We start from the raw sequence: 19712 nt of genomic DNA, 5'->3' as shown, positions 1-19712 counted from the left end.
GCCTCACAGGGATTGAAGACTCAAATTATGCCTGAAGTAAGCTTGAATGATTCCTGCAGTAAAGAACTTACTCTTGGGCGCCTGGGTGGCTCAATGGGTTAAAGCCTCTGCCTTCAGCTTGCATCATGATCCCAGGGTTCCGGGATCGAGCCCCATATGGGGCTCTCTGCTCAGCAGGGAGCCTGCTTCCTCCTCTCTCTCTCTCTCTCTTTCTCTGCCTGCCTCTGCCTACTTGTGATCTCTATCTGTCAAATAAATAAATAAAATCTTTTAAAAAAAAAGAAAGAAAGGCTAATTTACTTAAAAAAAAGAACTTACTCTTGAAATGAATGCATACAGCTGAGTCTGTCAGTGGTTAAGTACTTATGGTATAACCAGAACTTCTCTAAAAATTCCTTAAAGATGTTTATTGACCTATTTGAGAGCCAGAGAGAGAGAGAGAGAGAGAGAGAGAAAACCAGTTGGGGGAGGGGCAGAGGGAGAAGCAGACTCCCTGCAGAGCAGGTAGCCCAATGTGGACTTGATCCCAGGACCCTGGGATCATGACCTGAGTCTAAGGCAGATGCTTAACCTACTGAGCCACCCAGGTGCCCAGGGCTTCTCTAAGTTAATTTCCATGTGGAAGCCAATATTCAATAAGAGAAGGAATAAAGATGTGCTAATTTGAGGTAGATAGATGATCAAAACATCAACAATTGACAACAGATGATTTAGACCAAAAAACTGTTTTACAGGGAGGAGGATTTGACAAAATGAAATAAAGAGAACTGAGGTAATTAATGGCATCATTGAGCCTACCTCCAGACTTCTTACTATGTTATTTAATAAAATAGCCAAGAGCCCAAAATCAAATCAAACTCTTCTTGAGTTTGGCTCTTATTTAATAAAATAAATTTTTTAATTTAATAAAATAAATAATTGCTTATAAATAAATAATTAATAAATAAATAATTGCTTCAGCTGCTGTTAATGGGATGTTTTCTTACTTGCAGCCAAAAGCTTCCTGACTGCTACCCTCTGTTCCTTAGTAGGAGCTGCTCCTGGATGATAAGAGTCTATGTTCACTGCCTCCAACACTTTACCTCCTAGTCCTTTTTCAATACCGTCTACCTTCCACCCTCACCAGTACCCCAGAAAGAGCTCATGCCAATGGCGCCAATGACACTGTAGTCTAACTTCAGAGGCACTTCTCAGCCCTTAATCTTACCTTTGGACCCAGTTAGCCTTCCTCTTCTCAAAATGTTTTCTCCCCTTGGCTTTCATGACTCCTCAGTTTGTAACAAAATACACACCTGTTTTTTTCCGTTAAATGCTTGACCTCTCTGGTCTATAAATTCCACAAAGGCGGGGACCATGTCTGTTCACTGCTATTCCAGTGCTTGGCCTGTTGGAAATACTCAGTGAACACCTGTAGACTAACAAATAATTCAGTGAGGAAAGCAATTACCCAGAGAACTTTAAATACAAGAAAGGCTTTAGCAGATGATGATGTAGTCTGTTCTTGGCTGGTGAAAGAGCTGGGAAAAGCAAGTCTTCTGGCTTTCTGTCCAGTACCTTTTTTTTTAAGCACCCCACTCCTATGTTTCATGGCATGCTAATACTTCCAAAGTGTATACCTGGAGAAAATATAATTAAGTCATGTGTTTGTCTTTTTTAATTCATATATTTTATATGATTTTATATTTATATAAATTATATGCCTTTATAATTCATATAAACTACTGAACTATTCTGGAGATTCATTAATGGCAGAGAAATAAGGTCTGTCATTTATACTTAACATTTGTCGGTTCATCAGGAGAAGAGTTTGATTTGATATTGGGCTCTTGGCTTTTATGAGACTTGGGCTAAAGGATGCTGTTTGTACAGCTGAAACTTTCTTCCTCTCACAGATGCTTTGTTTCCTTCTAATGTCAACCTTTTTGTGCAGTTCAAACATGCACAAATTCCTCTCAGTAATATTCCAGAATCTGTTATTTAATGGGCCATATGGAATACTTAAATATGGGTTTCTCTGCCACCTTTCCCATCAGTAGAAAAGGAGAAAAACATAGATTAGTGGTGAACACCAGCAACTTAACAACATCCATCCATGTTCTGGTACTGTGTTGACTAGACAGTGGTTTTGCAGTTCTGAGAAGCTTTCCTAGCTCAAGGAAAGAAAGCGCCCATCATTCACTATCACATTCTCGAGAACATTCTTTCCTAAGCCGTAGACACAGACTTCTGCACATCAGTAAAGAGTATTTTCAAGCGTGCTGGTTGTTTGCTCTTCATGGCTGACCCTGATCCTGGGCCTGTTCCTGTGAGGCCTCTCTCGGGGCCTGGGGCCACCCTCCAGCAGCTAACGGTTTTAGGGAGGCTCTTTTGGGTCGAGGTGTTGACTTAACAGCCAGCTGATAAGCCATTGGGAACTGAAAGCTTCAGAAACTGGTCTTTCTCTTGGGGCTTCTCCCCTTGTCAGGTGTTCTTGCTACACCAAAACTTCTCTTACACCTTTACTTCATCTTCTCAGCTTCAGCTTTCAGGGCTCATAGGTTTATTTTCTGATGTTTCACAATTTGACTTCCCATGGGAAGTCTGGCTAAGTGGTCTTGTAGGTCACTGGTCAGCCTATGCATTGGCTGAGGCCAAGCCTTGCAGCCAGGCCAGGTACACTGGCTGAGTGGGCCGGGATGCCAGGGTGACTTAACAGCACCAACCAACCATGAAAGGAGGAATGGGCACAACTTCTTAAGGAAATTAGGAAGCACATGTCTTTTACACTATGGGTAGGACTTCTTTAATATTCATCTAAATGTTCTTTATTGATCTGTACTAGTGCTATATTAACTGGAGGGCGTGAATGCAATGTTGTCCTTTCGTTATTGATTACTGCACCAAAAAACCTGGAGTGTCTATGGTGCAGAAAAGGAATCCAGAGATGGTAAGTAGGTATCTTAATGGTTAAAGGACTACACAGAGGCAGAGAATAAGAAGCGGGATCTCCCAGGCAAAGGCTTTAAATAGCACCTAACACCAGAACTGAGATCATGGATATGGAGGGTTGTTTTTTTTTTAAATTGGGTCTAACTAAATTTTAACATTATATTAGTTTCAGGTGTACAAAGATTTGATATTCATATACACTGTGAAAGGATCCCACTAGTCTACTTATCGCCCATCACAAAGTTACATTTTTTTCTTATGATGAGAACTCTTAAGATTTATTCTCTTAGCAACTTTGAAATATTCTGTGCTATACTAACTATATTCACCATGATACATAGTATAACCCCAAAACGTATTTATACCCAGAAGTTTGTACCTTCTGACCACCTTCATCCATTCTGCCACCTACCAACAACCCTCCACTTTGGCAACTGCCAATTTGTGCTCTGTATCTGAGTTTTGTAATGTCTGTCCATTTTGTTTCTTAGATTCTGCACATATAAGTGAAATCATATATTTGTCTTTCTCTAATTTCACCTAGTAGAAGGCCCTCTAGTTCCCCCCACATTATCACAAACAGCAAGATTTGTGAATTCGTGGTTTGTTTGTTTGTTTGTTTCAGATAAATACCCAGAAATGGAATTGCTGGATCAAATGACAATTCTCTTTTTACTTCTTTGAGGAACTTTCATACTATTTTCCATAGTGACTGCGCCGAGATAATATTCTTGACAATAGGAAATTATCAAGATTATTAAATTTTGTTACCAAGATTTCCCTCTTTTCTCATACAAAAAGCTATACTAATGAGAAATGAATGGCCTAATTCATTCATTCTAATATATGATTGCTTTGATCAAACATTTTAAAGGTATACTTGGCATCTTGGTAAAACTTACAAAAAATTTTAAAATTTTGTAATTAGAATACATTTTATGTTTTACATTCAACTTTTATATCTAGGAAAGATTCCGTAAATGTTTAACAAACATTTATATAACAAATTATAAGTGATAAGCCACCTTTTACAAAAAAAAAAATTTGATTTGTTCAGTCAACTAAATTCAATTCTGAAAAATTTATCAGAGAATTATTTCTAAATACATCCTTTTTCTTGCTGTACACAGTGCTAAGGGCAATCCTGTCAGCTCTTAAGCTCTTGTTTGACCTGCTTTGTCAAATGCTTTGTGAAAGGATATTCAGAAGGGTACATGTGATGTCAACTTTCATTAATTCTTTCCCAAAGAGAGGTGTTCAGTATTCAAACTGTGTTTTCCTGGCACAATCTATGTTTCAGCTTCATTTCAGAAGGTCTACAAGCACTGCTTCCTTTGGAAGACTGTTCTTTTTTGCAATTACTCTTCCAAAACAACCTTTGAAAGGACAATAATGATGTCCCATAATACTGCTTGCAGGGAATTCATTAAGAAAATAAGTATTTCAGAGAATTGAATAAAAATGTATGTATCAATATTAAATTTTACTATTTTCATTGTAGATATATTATAAAAAATTAAAACTATCCCTTATTCAACCACTGTTTCTCAATGAAACAAATCCATCCATAGTACTGCTTTTGCTTTTATGTAAAACAATTTGTTTTCAGGTACAAGAACCATAAGCATATATTCCCCAAATTATACAACATTCTCTAATTCAATTGTAATAGTGATTGTATATTAGCGGACACTTAAATGTTTTGTTGAGTTTTACAAACAACATAGGTTGATAAAAAAACACTCATTTCAAATGTCTTCATTTGAAAGAACAACATAAATCACTAATCCATTATTCTCTCTTGCTGAGGAAAAAATTGAGAAAGATTTTATTGAGATCATAAATCTAGATTTTGAAGATTTTGAAATGAATTCTTGGTTTCTTGTATTCCCCCAACAATCAGTTATGATGTTTGGCATAGTCATAGAGCTAACATAATTCAGTTGCCTGCCGAAGGTCTTTTTCAAATTTTGTCCTTTCCACCTTTCTTCTGAAGCCGGTTTCTGGTTGGTTCTGTCAATACCAAGGGTTCCTGTATGACGCTTGCTGGGTAATTTTTGCCCAACAGTTCAACTTCCACCTGTTGTCCTACTTTACTTAGTTCTATAGGGACATAGGCAAATGCCAGACTCTTCTGGATGCTGTAACTGTAGCTTCCAGATGTCGTGTTGCCAACCACCTGAAAAACAATACCCAGCAATCCTTAGCACCTTGACCACAGCTTTGTGCTCCCCACTCCAGATTAAACACTTCAAAAATAGGTTCAACTAACAACCTGAAAGTCTTGGGGATTATTCTCTGTGGGGCTAACACCAGGAAGCAAACTTGACTTCTGAGAAGAGTAGGCTTGCAAATTGTGAAAAATAATTCTCAAAATACCTATCAACAGCCTCGAACTTCTCAGTTTTAAATCACACCTAGTTTTTTTTAATAGCTGGCACTATTTTCCTCAGTTTCATGCCAAGAGATATGATAGGCGAAGACTCGAATGTTTCCATTTTAAACTTCAAAAAAATTCTCTTCCACCATCCAACTAGCATGGCAAAAGACACAAGGGAAAAAAAATTCTAAAACTCCTAATGTAAATGTAGTCAACTGTTCCTCTTGGGGTTGAGGAAATGGCTTGTCGAATTAAACTACTGATAAATCAATAGTTAATGTGAAGTGAACATTCTTTGAGTACATAGCATTTAACAATTCTTGGTAATGCTAAGCACTTAATGTTAACTTTACCCTCTCTAGACCCACCACGTCCAAAACATTTTGAGGGACATCCTAGAGCATGAATGAGGTTTGGTTCCCACCCTCAGAATCTTCCAGCCTTGTTGAGGAATTAACACAGAGATAGAAGAAAATAGAACGAGAAGCCAGGAAGTAAACATCATCAAGCCAGGATTTGTTCTCCATTTGGAAGCTGGGTGGAATGAGGCTGGTGGAAAAGGGGGATGAAACTTTCCAGGATGAGCGGAGACAGGGAGTCAGGCGTGAGCAATCAGCATTACGGAGGATGAAATGGAATCACAGAGGATGGCAAACCAGAGAAAAACACTGAGCAAAGAAAAAAACCTAGGAGGTGAAAACAAAGGCTTTACTCAGGCTTGTTTTAAAGATAAGAGGGTAAGTCAAAACCAGATCTAAAGGAAAAGATGAAAGAGAAACAGTAAACTTAGAGAAAAAGAAAGAAAAAGAAAGAAAGAAAGAAAGAAAGAAAGAAAAAGGAAGAAAGAAAGAAAGAAAGAAAAAGAAAAAAGGTGATAGAAAATGTCAGTTTAAAACACCACATTTAAATATTGTAAAAGGAAGACAACAAAAGCGAAATATGATATATAGCCCCACTCAAAATGGCTTCTCCTGGCTACACAACATTGCACTAATCCGTACAGCCTGACTGTTTTGCATAGCAGGCCGCTTGTAGCTGGCACTCAAAAATTCATGGGCGGGAATCAGCCTGGTGATCTTCCAGCTGCCTCAGCAAAGAGCCCACTACAGTCAACAGTCTTATTACAGCATTTCTCATCTCTTAGATGCCGACACATTTATGACGTTAAATACAGACTCCTAGCTCTATAGCCCTAGTCTGTAATTATCTCACCGAAACCCCAAATCAGAAGCTCTCCATATCATTTCTGAACTTATTATGGGGCTAATTGGTGGATTTTTAAAAAAATGAATGTATTCATTAGTAAAAGCTTCTCTGGCAAATTATTAACTGCTGAAGTACTGCTGAGAGAATGCATACGCTTTAAAATGGTTTTTCCTTTTTTCTTTAAGATTTTATTTGAGAAAGAGAAAGAGCGGGCGCGTGTACACATCAGCACTAGCAGGGGGAGGGGCAGAAGGAGAAGCAAGACTCCCTGCTGAGTAGGGAGCCCCCCACGGGGCTCAATCCTGGGACTCCAAGTTCATGACCTGAACTGAAGGCAGACGCTCAACGAACTGAGCCGTTCAGGTGCCCCTAAAATGATTTTTTTTCCTTTTAAATCATTGTGAGTAATATAAGGCAGGGATTTGGGTCAGGAAGGTTGGAGTTTTAATCACAGCTTTTGGAAGACTTTCTTGGTAACCTTGGTTTCACTCCCCAGTCTGTAAACCTGAGGTCTGTGTTTAGAATCCTGGAGAGATAACCTGATTTGCTTGGGCAAGCATCTTAAGAAAACAAGAAGAGGCCAAAGCAAGGCTCTTGGCTAAATCCCCTAATGGGTCAAAAAACCTCCCATCCCTTTTCAGAGATTGTGTGAACCACTTCCCCAGGCCTTCCATCTCTTAAAATCCCAGCAGTGATTCATCTTATAGTTATCGCTGCATGAGTAATGTAAAGAAATAGCATATTTATTGTACAAGTGCTATTTTTTAAAAGATTTTATTTATTTATTTGACACAGACAGAGATCACAGGTAGGCAGAGAGGCAGGCAGAGAGAGAGGAGGAAGCAGGCTCCCTGATGAGCAGAGAGCCCAATGCAGGGCTTGATCCCAGGACCCTGGGATCATGACCTGAGCCAAAGGCAGACGCTTAACCCACTGAGCCATCCAGGCACCCACAAGTGCTATTTTTAATGTATTTATTGAATGTGTTGCTTTGTCCTAGATAACTTCCATGTCTCCTTTAATTTCTCTCTAATCCAATGCTGAGTAGCCTAGAGTATTTTAGAAGTCCAGCCTTTCCTCTTTATCTTACTAAATTTCTAAGGGAAGGTTTTCCCTAGCAACAATTTTATATCATTCTACCTTAAAATCTTCCAGATTCAATTAAATCCATTCTTCCTTTTTGCTCTGTGAATCACAAAAACAACCTGTACCCACCCTCTGCCTAGCAAGTTTTCATATTCTTTGCTAAACACTGGCTTTCCTTTTACCAAAGAAGCAGTCCTCATTCAGGTTTAGCCTTTTCTCATTCCTTTCTGTGAAAATTCAAGACCCTTCTGACTTAGGGGAGCTAACAGGGTAGATGGCCTTTGAAAGAGAGAATGTAATTTAAGTTGGAGGATGCATTCTATTTCTCTGCGTGTCCCTGTGTGCTTTTGTTTTTAAATAATAAAAAGACCACTTTCTCAACTCTCCAAACTTCATTTCTACAAAATACCTTTTTTTTATAACTATAAAATATTTTTAATCAAGCTTGATGAACAAAGTACATACAGCTATAGTCAAGATTCTTGTCAAAGTGAACCTGTGACTGGGGTGCCTGGCTGGCTCAGTGGGTAGAACATGCAACTCTTTTTTTTTTTTTTAAGATTTTATTTATTTATTTGACAGACAGAGATCACAAGTAGGCAGAGAGGCAGGCAGAGAGAGGGGAAAGCAGGTTCCCTGCTGAGCAGAGAGCCTGACGTGGGGCTCCATCCCAGGACCCTGGGATCATGGCCTGAACCAAAGGCAGAGGCTTTAACCCACTGAGCCACCCAGGCGCCCCAGAGCATGCAACTCTTGATCTGGGGGTTGTAAGTTCAAGCTCCTTGCTGAATGCAGAGATTACTTAAGAATAAAATCTTTAAAAACTTTTTAATAAAAAAATTACATATGACAAAAATGAGTGACAAGACTAATTCTTTTGGATGCCTTACAAATGGACTCTTCTAACCATTTTCAGAAAAATATTTAGTAATGGCAACATAATTGGGAAGAAAAAAAACCAGGATTACTTACTTGGAAGGACAACATTCATCCTAATGCATAAAGAATCTCATTTCTATACAAGTCTGTAGTTGCTGAAGAGGCAATTGCTTTAACCAGTTGCTAAGATTAGTGAAACTACCTACGTTAGGCATTAGGGTGAGGCATAAGGCTTCTGTTATAAAAGCAGGTTTGTTAGGAAGTTTTCTTTATTTCTTTTCTTTTCTTTTCTTTTTTTTTTTTTTACAAGATTTTATTTATTTGAGAGAAAGAGAGGGAGAGACAGCATGAGCAGGAGGGGCAGAGGAAGAGGGAGAGAGAGAATCTCAAGCAGACTCCATGCTAAGCATAGAGCCTGACCCCACGACTTTCATTGAGTGGAAACCAAGAGTCAGATGCTTAACTGACTGTACCACTCAGATGCCCCTGTTGGGGAGTTTTAAAGAACTAATACCCACCCCAATGCCTCAATTTTTAAAAATTAAGCCTTATTTAAAATCATAATCCCTCCTGGAATCACTGCCCATCTCTCAGCTGGACTTTCCTTTTCCTCCGGGCACTCAGCACCCCGGATGTGCCATTTAGTGAGTATGTTCACCGTCTAGCTCTCTCTGCCCTGGAATGTCAGATCCATGGAGGCCCAGAAGCTTGTCTGTTTTGTTCACTGCTGCATCCCTGGTGCCTAGCATTTGTTGAATAACAAATTTGTACCTTGTAAGTTTGCACCTTATCCCTGGCAGTAAAATATTTGCAAGAATAGGATACCAAATACCAAAGGTAGTACAAGTCTCCACAAAGTCAGGAAATAGAGCAAAGAGTATTTCCTATCTTCCCAGAGTATAAAGAGGCATGGTGAGGAGACGACCCTACTGAACATCAAAGAGCAGACAAGCAGGTATCAGGAAATTTAAGGGCTATTTGTAAAGGTGACTACAGGGGCACCTGGGTGGCTCAGTTGATTAAGCTGCTGCCTTTGGCTCAGGTCATGATCCCAGGGTCCTGGGATTAAGTTCCACATCAGGCTCCTTGCTCAGTGGAGAGCCTGCTTCTCTCTCTGCCTCTGCCTGCTGCTCTGCCTGCTTGTGTTCTCTCTCTGAAAAATAAATAAATAAAATCTGAAAAAAAAAAAAAGGCAACTACAACTGGATTAACAGCTCTGTAAGCAGATGGCATACAGGAGGAAAGATGAAAGATACAGCAGGGAAACAGCACACTGATTCAGAAAAGGAGATGAAATTCAATAATGGAACTTGGGTTTTCAGCTCAAACCCTTCCCAGCTTTGAGCTATAGTTGACGTGTAATATTCTGTATGTTTAAAATACAAGTTTCCAGCCTTTTTAACTTGAATGTGGGTGTCAGGTTTATACTATGTTCATCAGGGTGGTGTTGTGTGGTTGCATACAGAACACGACAGCATAGGGGCGCCTGGGAGGCTCAGGCGGTTAAGTGTCAGACTCTTGATTTCAGCTCAGGTTGTGACTCGGGGTCTCAAGATTGAGCCCTATGTCAGGCTCCACACTTAGTGGAAGTCTGCTTAGGAATTCTCTCTCTCCATCTGACCCTGCTGCCCCTCTGCCCCTTGGCTTGCACACGCTCATTCACGCTCGCTCACTCACTCTCTCTCTTAAAAAAAAAAAAGAACAGAACAGCATCATCTGTCATTCCACAGCCAAAACAGAAAGTCTGTGCAGGGGTTGGTATGGACTGTATTAGAACGCTGGCCATGACCAGAGTGAAAAAACGAGAAACAGAAGAAAGAGGAAGTGGGGGAAATTTGATGACTAGGGAAAAAATTAATTAGAGGCACCAAGAATCTAAGACATGAGAAAATGGAGGCCCAGAGAGGCTAAGATCAGGTCAAGCGAAGCAGCTAGTTAATGGCAGAGGTGATTATCAGTGGCAATCCTGGGCAAATGTGAAGTATGAGGAAAAGCCTATTATGAAAAAAAAGCCTATTATGAAAAAAAGCCTATTCTGAACCAGAAATTTAGAACAGAAAGGTGGAGGAGACAGTGAGGTAAGAGGCTCAAAGAGAACGAACTCAGCACAATTAAGGGTAAGGTGTTTAAGAAACAGTTTGAAATCTGAAAAGAGTCTGCTGGCTTCAAAGGGTCTAACAACATCACCTGCTTTTGGGATGTAGGACAACTGTGGAGCTCTGATTAAGTGCTGAATACAGTGGGACATGAGCAGAGACAGAGAAGAGAGCAAATCAGAGTATTCAGCATGGCTTAGAAGGAAGGATAAGGAATGCAAAGTCCAACTACACCCGGGTCAGAAATCAGTTCTGTCAATAACTAGCGACGTAACCTCAAGCAAGTTACTTCACTTCTCTGAGCCCCAAAGCCTCATCTCTAAGATGGGATGACCATACCTATCTGGGAGGGGTGTTCTAAAATTAAATGAGTATGTAAAAAATATCCAGCACATAGAAACTGTGTAGATGTTTGCTGTACATCAAACAATCCATGCCTCAGCCCACGTGACCATTTCTTTAGTAATCCAAAAACTGAGATTGGATGCCACTGGCTTTCTCCAACTCTGGTGCTCTTTTTGTCACTGAAGAGAAAAGGGAAATGAAAACAAGGATCAAGGAGGCTGCCGTGCATTAGAAAAAACCCATGGAGCCAGATCTCTGAGTCTTTGGGTATTGGCCAAGCAGACCTTGTTCAATATGGAACAGCTGTTCTGATGAGCCTCAATGGTCATGTGATCACCCCATGGTCTAAGGGGAGAGTACCCCGCCTGCCTGATGACCCCAGCCAAAACACAGCAAAATCATAAAACAAACGTGGCCTTACAAAGACTTGCAAAAAGTCAAAGATAACAAGTTCTACTGGAAAATTGTCTGGTCTTACTGAATACCAACAGACAGAATAAAATAACATTCCCAAACAGGAAGGCACATTTACTCTTTCTGAAGAGCTAAGTGGTTCCTACCTTTCACTTTACTTTCTAAGGCTCTACCCTCTGTTATCATGGAGATTTTCATCTGGCACTTTTTTTTTCCTCCCTGCAAATGTGCTAAGGTTAGAATTACTTCCTTCTCCAAGACCCCAGAGAAGCTAATCCAGAATGCAAAAATTTTTTTTAATAAAATCCATCTCTTGCATTCACAGATACGGACTTGGTGAGCAAGTAGATCATCGGAGCCTCTCAATTATACCTCCTCCTTGTCCATTGTATTTTAAGTGCTTTGTTTTATTTTCTTTAATCAAAGTAGAGAGAAGTTGATGTTTTTGAAAATGAGCCTTTCGTTTTCCTTTCAGTTAACCGATTTTTATTTCTTGAATGTCAGCTCAGAAATCAAAGTGTGTTACCTAACCAATAGATAAATAAATAGCAAACCTCCCCCCAAAAAACAAAAAACAACAACAAAAAAGCAACAGAACTCTAAAAGGAAACAGAGGCAAGGAGGGTTTCTGGTGTGAAAAATTGCAGTGGCCCCTGGCTACGTGGTCCTCAGCACTCACCTTGCCATCATACCAGATGCTTTCATTTCCCTCCGGATCAACATCGTCCGTTGCCAAGGTGAGGCAGACCAGTCTCCGTTTCAGCCCCTTGGCTTTAATCTGTTTCAGTGCTTGCTTTCCTATGAAGTCTGCTGGCTGCAGGAATCCAAGATAATGATGATGAATGAATGCTCAGACACTGTGACAAGGTTAGAGATGCAAGCATTTAAATTTGTCTTTGCGATTTTCTCGCCAATTACACATCAAATAAAAATACAGATTGGATCAAACGTCTAGACAAATATTTCTTAGTCCTCAAATGACAGTATCAGCCACATTTGCCTTCAGAATAGGTTAGACTTAAGGGTAATCACTTGTGATAACAATTTTACCAGAACCACCTAGGCAGAAAAACATAAGGCATGATATGGCGATGGTAGATTATGAAAGCGACCCTTGGATCTAATGGCTCTGGACAGCATTACTGGATGGGAGTGAGCAAAGAACCACTCAATTTCTACCCATAGTAAGCCTCTTTCAAGAAGGAAATTCGTCCATAAGAGACTCTTAATCTCACAAAACAAACTGAGGGTTGCCGGCAGGGAGAGGGTAGTTGGGTGATGGACATTGGGGAGGCTATGTGCTATGGTGAGTGCTGTGAAATGTGTAAGCCTGATGATTCACAGACCTGTACCCCTGGGGCAAATAACATATTATATGTTAATAAAAATAATTTTAAAATAAATAAATAAATAAAATTTTTAAAATTAAGAAAAAAAAGGAGGAAATTTGTGTTTTTGAAATATGATGTCAAAACCCCCCCAGAATGTTGCACATTTTTTTTTCCTTCTTCAGAATAGTGGTCCAAGACATGTGTCTACTGTTGCATTGCACTCAGCTCATTCAAGAATGTACTGATTGCCCTACTGTGTGTGAGACATCACGCTAGGCCCTATGTGGGTTACAAAGTTACATATGGACATTTTGATCAAAGAGCTTATTCTCTAACACTACGTTTGTCAACCTTGCTTTTCTTCCTTCTAGCCAACACTTGATGGATGACGTTCCTATTCCTCACATGTTCCCCCTGGGCACACTCAGGGTTACTGCGAATGCAACACAAGTGAGAGTGACATTGCTCTAGGGAGTGACATTGCTCTAGGGATAACCTTGAGTCCATGCTTATGTGTTTAAAAAAAAAAAAAAGCAGGCCTCCTGCAAACTTCAGGACTTCTACATTTATTAGTCATTCACCTACAACAAACAGTTGAGTGAGGACTCCTCATGGAGACACTTTGCTAATGAAGGAGCAGTTCTACCTAACCAGCCTGCCAGGGACATGGGGTAAGAGTGAGAATGTAGTCAGGGGCCAAGAGCAGTCAGAGTGGAAGGAGGGAAGGCTGACCCCCCAGAGGGGCATAGGCTAAGGCTTCTACATAAAGAAGCCAAACAAGCCTCTCCGATCTTACTCAGGGAAATGGGGGATCTGTGATATACAAATCACATCTCTACAAAGGAGATTTAATTAGAGGTTACAATGTGAGGGGGGAAATTCTCAAGAGTTCTCCTGAAGGAAGAAAGGAAACAACTTTAATTTCCCCATTGGCAGAAGAAGAAAGGAAACAGTATCTCATGCCAAAAATGTCCTCTGCCACCAACATTTAGGGTTTATACAGCTCTTTCTGCACACAAAACATTTTGGGTTGGCCACAGTAAGTCCCCTTAACCTCTCAGTCAAAGGGTAGGAGGGGGCCTCACATACCCTCTGTCTGACACCTCCCTGTTCACTCCTTTACGGTTCAGACCTTCTAGGCTAAGCCCACACGAAGTATGATTTCTATAGATATTGCAACTTCAAATTGCTGACCTTCACAGGAAACTGAAAGTTTCCATTGACCAAGGTTAAAATAATTGCAAAATCAAAGTCCGATGACCTCCCCCAGGGTAATCCAGATGGTGAGAACCAACTATAAGGTTTAATATGAAGCCAGATAAAAATTCAAAGACAGCTGAATGTGATGTATTTAAGACAGGACTGCTGGGGAAAAAAACCACCAACTCACAGAAAAAGCCTGATTCATTTGAATTCATATGTAAGAAAAATTGATGAAAACAGAGGTAACAAACTGTAACAGCATTCCAACAGGTCTCAAAGGTTAACTGGCTTCAAGCTTATGCACTTCTTGCTTGCCGACTTAAGTCCCTTAGTCTGTAACCAAATTAACTACTTTCTTGAGATCTGAAGACCACTGGCCTTGAGAGGGGAAGGACCAAACTTTCCCAGAAGATAAGGCCCAATCACATCCATCAACAGCTGCCACTGAGGCCAACAAGTCTGTTCGGGGTCATGTCAATGTACAACTAACCTCCTGGGTACCAGCTTCCCGTGTGGGTAGCCACTCATCCCCATCTACATTCCCCCTTTAAACCCTCAGCCTTCCCCAAGACAGGGAAGATGGTCTTTGGGATATTAATCCGCCATCTTCTCAGGTTGCCGGCTTCCTGAATAAAGCAGGCACCTTCCTTTCCCACCACCTCTTCTTTCTCCAGTGTTGACTTTCCAGTGGCAAGCAGCCAACCCTGAGTTCGGAACCAGTTCTAATAACAAAACCAAAATGCATTATAGTGAAAACACTTCTAAATACAGAAAGAACTTCAAGAATAACAAATTTTTGCTATCTTTTTAAAAGACAACTTGCTATTGTGGATAAATGGCTACAAGTGGAGCTCTTTAGAGTTCTTGTCTACCTAGGAATCAATGAAAAATGAAAAAAAAAAATTCTCACTCTTTGTGTGGAAAAGCATTTTACAACAATACTGAGCAGCCAGTGGGCTAGTTTCTGTGATTTGTGGAGTTCCAGGAGATCCTAAGCAGTTTGCTTATCTCCTGTAATGGAATCTGGATCTTTCCCGTTACAGAGTCATTAAGATTTCGAAGGTTTTAGGTCTTCCTGAGTCCCTATTAGAGAATTTTCTTTCAGTTATTTACTCAACTGTTGTATACCCCTGCTGTGTTCAGAAACTTGTTAGGCAGGAGGCATTGAGAGATAAATAGACAATGTTCTTATGGCTTCTAGGAGGCCCCTAAGGAGATGTGACTCCTTCCCTCCACATCACAACATGCCCAGTCCTGAACCACTTAGGCCAATGTCTGCTACACCTGTGTCAAAAGTTGGCCACAACCAAAGCTTTCAGAAATGGGTCCCTTCGTGGGGCACTGGATGGCACAGTTGGTTGAGCGTCCAACTCCTGACTTTGGCTCGGGTCATGATCTTGGGGTCATGAGATCAAACACCATGTTGGATTCCATGCTCTTCTCAGAGTCAGTTTGGGATTCTCTTCTCTCTCCCTCTCCTTCTGCCCCTCCCCTCACCATACACGCACACTTGCTCACTTGCTCTCTAATAAATAAACACATCTTACAAAAAAAAAAAAAAAAAAGAAATAGATTCCTCCAGAAGGAACAAGCTTGACCACAAGGACATCATCAAATTCCCCCTGCCCATGAGTCAGCCGTGAAGAAAACAGAAGGCAACACACTTGTGTTCACTGAAGATGTCTAGGACAACAAGCGCCAGATCAATCAGGCTGTGAAGAAGTTCTAGGTCACTGATGTGACCAAGGTCAACATCTTGATCAGGCCTGATGAAGAAAAGAAGGCATATGTTCAATTGGCTCCAGACTATGATGCTTTTGATGTTGCCAACAAAATTGGGATCATCTAAACTGAGTCCAGCTAGCTAAATCTAAGTTTTTTCACCTTATTTAAAAAAAAAAAAGAAAGAAAGAAAAGAAATGGGTCCCTTTGGGATGCTAGACAAAAGCTACCTGGGCATGTGTGGTGGAGTAAGAGGAACCAGATATGCTAGAAGGGAGAGACAGCTAACTCCACCTTTGCCAAAAGCACAATTTAACCCAAGTCTAATGTCAGCGAATCACAAGAAATAGGAAAAGTGGGGGAGGGCCTCAGAGAACTTCCTTTAGAAGAGAACAATTAATAAATTCAGGGAAAATAAATATTAAGTACTATTTACAATCTATTAGTTACCTGCTGTGTGCCAGACACTCTGCTGAGGGATACACATTAATGACCCCCTTTCCTCCCCATGACATTGCTAGGAGAGAAGTAATGCTATGCCCACTTGATGGAAGAGAAAGGCCCAACCAAGTTAAGGGTCTTTCCCAAGGCTTAGTTACATGGAAACTGAGTCACCACCTTTAGATTTTATCTGTACATTTTTTAAAGTGACTATACATAGAGTCTCTCATTGGAAGGCAGAGATTATGTAAATATTCTACAGAATGTTTCCTTTACATTATTTCTGGGTACTCTGATCCTGTTCTGGATGATGTTCACCGCACAGTACTTTTGTACTAGGAAAGAGGATTTGAAAACATTCTGAAGGTTACTATTGATGAAATCTGACATCTAGCTCTGCATATCCCTGAATTAGGAAGTCATCTGGTCAGCAATATTGCCCTCAGACATGAATGAAAACACACAATAAAAAAAAATCTAATTAAAAGTAAGGAACACATACTTAAAACATCCCAGCTGCCCCTGGAGACCATTCTCCCTTCCCAAGCTAACCTTGCACCTGACATGGAAGGATTTGAAGTGGGGCAGTGCCATTTCATTCTCCTTTACTTGGTTTTTCTTCCAAGACTGTAGATTTTACTCTATTACATAGCTTTTAATTATGAACAAGAGAAAAAAATATGTCTGAAGTTAAGTGCTGTGATTAAAATTGGTGCTATCAGGACGACCTGGGAATGGAAATATATTTACTGAGTCACTGTCAAATTAACTGTATAAATAGCTGTTAATGTATTTGAGAAACATACATTTCTGGGGCACCGAGACTATAGCTCAAAAGTAGTCTTGGCTCAGGTTTTTTAATTTATTGATTTTATAAAAGCAGTAAGAGCCACTAAAATAGCCATCTGTAATATATTCTAAATATAATATCCACAAAGATAATAAATTAAGATTTTACATGAAATATAATTACTCAGCTTGTTGGCTCTATTAAAAGCACTCATGGGGCACCTGGGTGGCTCAGTCAGTTGAGCCTCCGACTCTTGGCTTCAGCTCAGGTCATGATCTCGGCGTTGTGGGATCAAGCCCCATGTTGGGCTCCCTGCTCATTGGGGGGGTCTGCTTGGGATTCTCCCTCTCTCTCTGCCCCGCCTTTTCCCCTCCCTCCCTCTCCCTCGCTCTTTAAATAAACAGAGAAATCTTGAGGGGGAAAATGGTACTTCTATTACCCCAAAGCACATGGAAATGAAACAAATTAAACCAGTATATTTGTGGTTGTGATTCTTAGGTCCATGGAGAGTTTCCCATTAATTTAACAGGAGTAGTGGTAAGAAGGTTCTGATATGGAGAGTCGTTTAGTGGGTTTTCACAGACCAGGAAAACCTAGTTCAGAATTTTCTATACCATATATTTGGAATCAAAACCTACCAGAAAATTCAAGAAAATTATCAGTTTCATTTAATTGTCCAAAATCCTTCTAACCTAAATACCAGAAGTTTCCAAAGAATAAATAAGACAATCAATGGAACATTCTGGATCCCAACAAGGCTCCCTTAGAAACCAGGTATAGCACGAGTGGGAGAATCGTGCTCCTGTGCTTACAGACAGATATGGGGAGAGCTTGTCCCTGTAATACTTTACTGGAACATTTCTTATTTTTCATTTTTTCCTAAGATTTATTTTAGAGAGAGAGTGAGCCTGTGAGGTGGGGGGTGGGGGCAGAGGAAGAGTGGAGATAGACTCTCAAGCAGACTCCCCACTGAGTGCAGAGCCCGACACGGGGCTCGATCTAACAACTATGAGATCATGATCTGAGCCCAAATCAAGAGTCAGATGCTTAACTGACCGAGCCAACCAGGCACCCTAAAACATTTCTTATTTTAAATGGGTTTCAGGACTCATCATTTAAAAACAGGCCTGATAGGAATGCTTCTGTAAAGCATGTGGCCATTACTAAGCTGCAGTCTATGTCAATCTTAACTTTCTTCAGTCAGTTGATGAACAACAGGTACGTCCATGCTTATCCCACACTCAAACTGATAAAGCCATACACGGGTTCATTCATCTAGGGGGTGAGTCAAGTGACCCATCACCCCATCAAGATACAGCAGACTATCATTCATTTCATCTTTACATCATTAGAATCACAGCTTTTAAGCAGGCAGGAAGCTCAACGGTCTTGCCTGGGGTGATGAAGTGAGTTTAGCACCAAACCTGGAACCCAGGCTTCTCAACTCTCCATTCGTTTTCCACTATGCAGAGCTTAGTAACATTCCACATATGTTCATAATGACCACAATTTCAATATCTCTTTATTAGCAAAATGTTAGATTATTAGCATAGCAACTTAATTTTGTTATCGTTGGCTGGAAAACAATACTCCCACCTACAAGGTTTTCATTCTCTGTTCTCGGCAATGTACAAGGAACAATTCATCTCCATTTTCTAACCAAAATTACTCATTAGTTAAGCATTCTTTTTATTTTTTTTAAAGGTTTTATTTATTTGACAGACAGAGATCACAAGTAGGCGGAGAGAGGAGGAAGCAGGCTCCCTGCTTCTATCTTGTGGGGGGCAGGGCGGGGAAGCAGGCTCCCTGCTGAGCAGAGAGTCTGATGTGGGGCTTGATCCCAGGACCCTGAGATCATGACCTGAGCTGAAGGCAGAGGCTTAACCCACTGAGGCACCCAGGTGCCCCAGGGGGCAGAATATATCACCTGCACCCTAGCCAGAGTAGGTCAGAGATTCACTAACTTACAATTCGCTACAGATTCTATAGCCCCTTCCTCTGACCAATCCACTTGTCTTTCCGTTCTCCTGCTTATTGACAGGAGCACAGCAGGCATAAGGCTAAAGAACTAAGAGAGTGGTTGTCAATCTTTGTTGTGTAATAAAACCAAGAAACCCAGACCCTACCCCCAGAGTTAATCCAACTGGTTTGGGGTAGGTCAGTGTTCTCAACCTTGAGCGGGCATCAGAACCACCTGGAGGGCTTCTCTAAACAGGTTATTGGGCCCCAACCCCAGAGTTTCTGATTTGGGGATGGCACTCAAGGACCTGCATTTCTGACCAATCCCTAGGTAACATAGGTGCTGCCAGTCTGTGAACCACACTTGAGAACCACTGAAGATAGAGCCATTTTTAAGAAGTTCTCCGTGATGGTCAGATACAGCCTGCTGAAAAGCATCAGTCTAACACAATCACTCTCAACCTTCTTTAAAATCACCTGGGGAATTCAAAACACAACCCAATAAAACAAAACACTGAAGCTTGAATCGTCACCTCAAGAGACTTTTAAATTGATCTGGGTTGCAGCATTAAGCTCAGATTTTTTAAGCATTATATGATTTAAAAGACATACTCCAGATGATTCTAACGTACAGCCAGGATGGAGAGTCACTGAAAATTTTCTGCCTGTTACTATGATACCTAAGAATTCCCCATGGGGCGCCTGGGTGGCTCAGTTGTTTAAGCCACTGCCTTCGGCTCAGGTCATGATCCCGGAGTCTGGGTATCAAGTCCCACATCAGGCTTCCCCTGCTCTGCAGGGAGCCTGCTTCTTCCTCTCCCTCTGCCTGCCACTCCCCCTGCTGGTGCTCTCTGTCAAATAAATAAAATCTTTAAAAACAAACAAAAACAAAAACAAACAAAAAATTTCCCTACAGGTACGTACTTAATACC

At 40.7% G+C, this 19712-nt stretch overlaps 1 protein-coding gene across 1 annotated transcript in view; it reads right to left on the bottom strand.

The window, feature by feature from the left end:
- Positions 1 to 3994: 3994 nt before the first annotated feature.
- DMGDH (dimethylglycine dehydrogenase) overlaps positions 3995 to 19712 on the bottom strand; it is a 61841-nt gene continuing 46123 nt past the window's right edge. The window contains exons 15-16 of the mRNA XM_032847845.1: positions 12014 to 12148; positions 3995 to 5107 (exon numbers count right to left, since the gene is read on the bottom strand). Of these exons, the coding sequence (XP_032703736.1) occupies positions 4892 to 5107; positions 12014 to 12148 (351 nt within the window). The 3' untranslated portion in view covers positions 3995 to 4891. The remainder of the gene's footprint in view (positions 5108 to 12013; positions 12149 to 19712) is intronic.

The sequence above is a fragment of the Lontra canadensis genome, unplaced genomic scaffold (genome assembly GCF_010015895.1).
Source record: "Lontra canadensis isolate GAN:19392208 unplaced genomic scaffold, GSC_riverotter_1.0 scaffold4, whole genome shotgun sequence".
Classification (NCBI taxonomy): domain Eukaryota; kingdom Metazoa; phylum Chordata; class Mammalia; order Carnivora; family Mustelidae; genus Lontra; species Lontra canadensis.
Note: the sequence above shows the minus strand (reverse complement) of the source record. Positions and strands in the feature narration are given on the sequence as shown.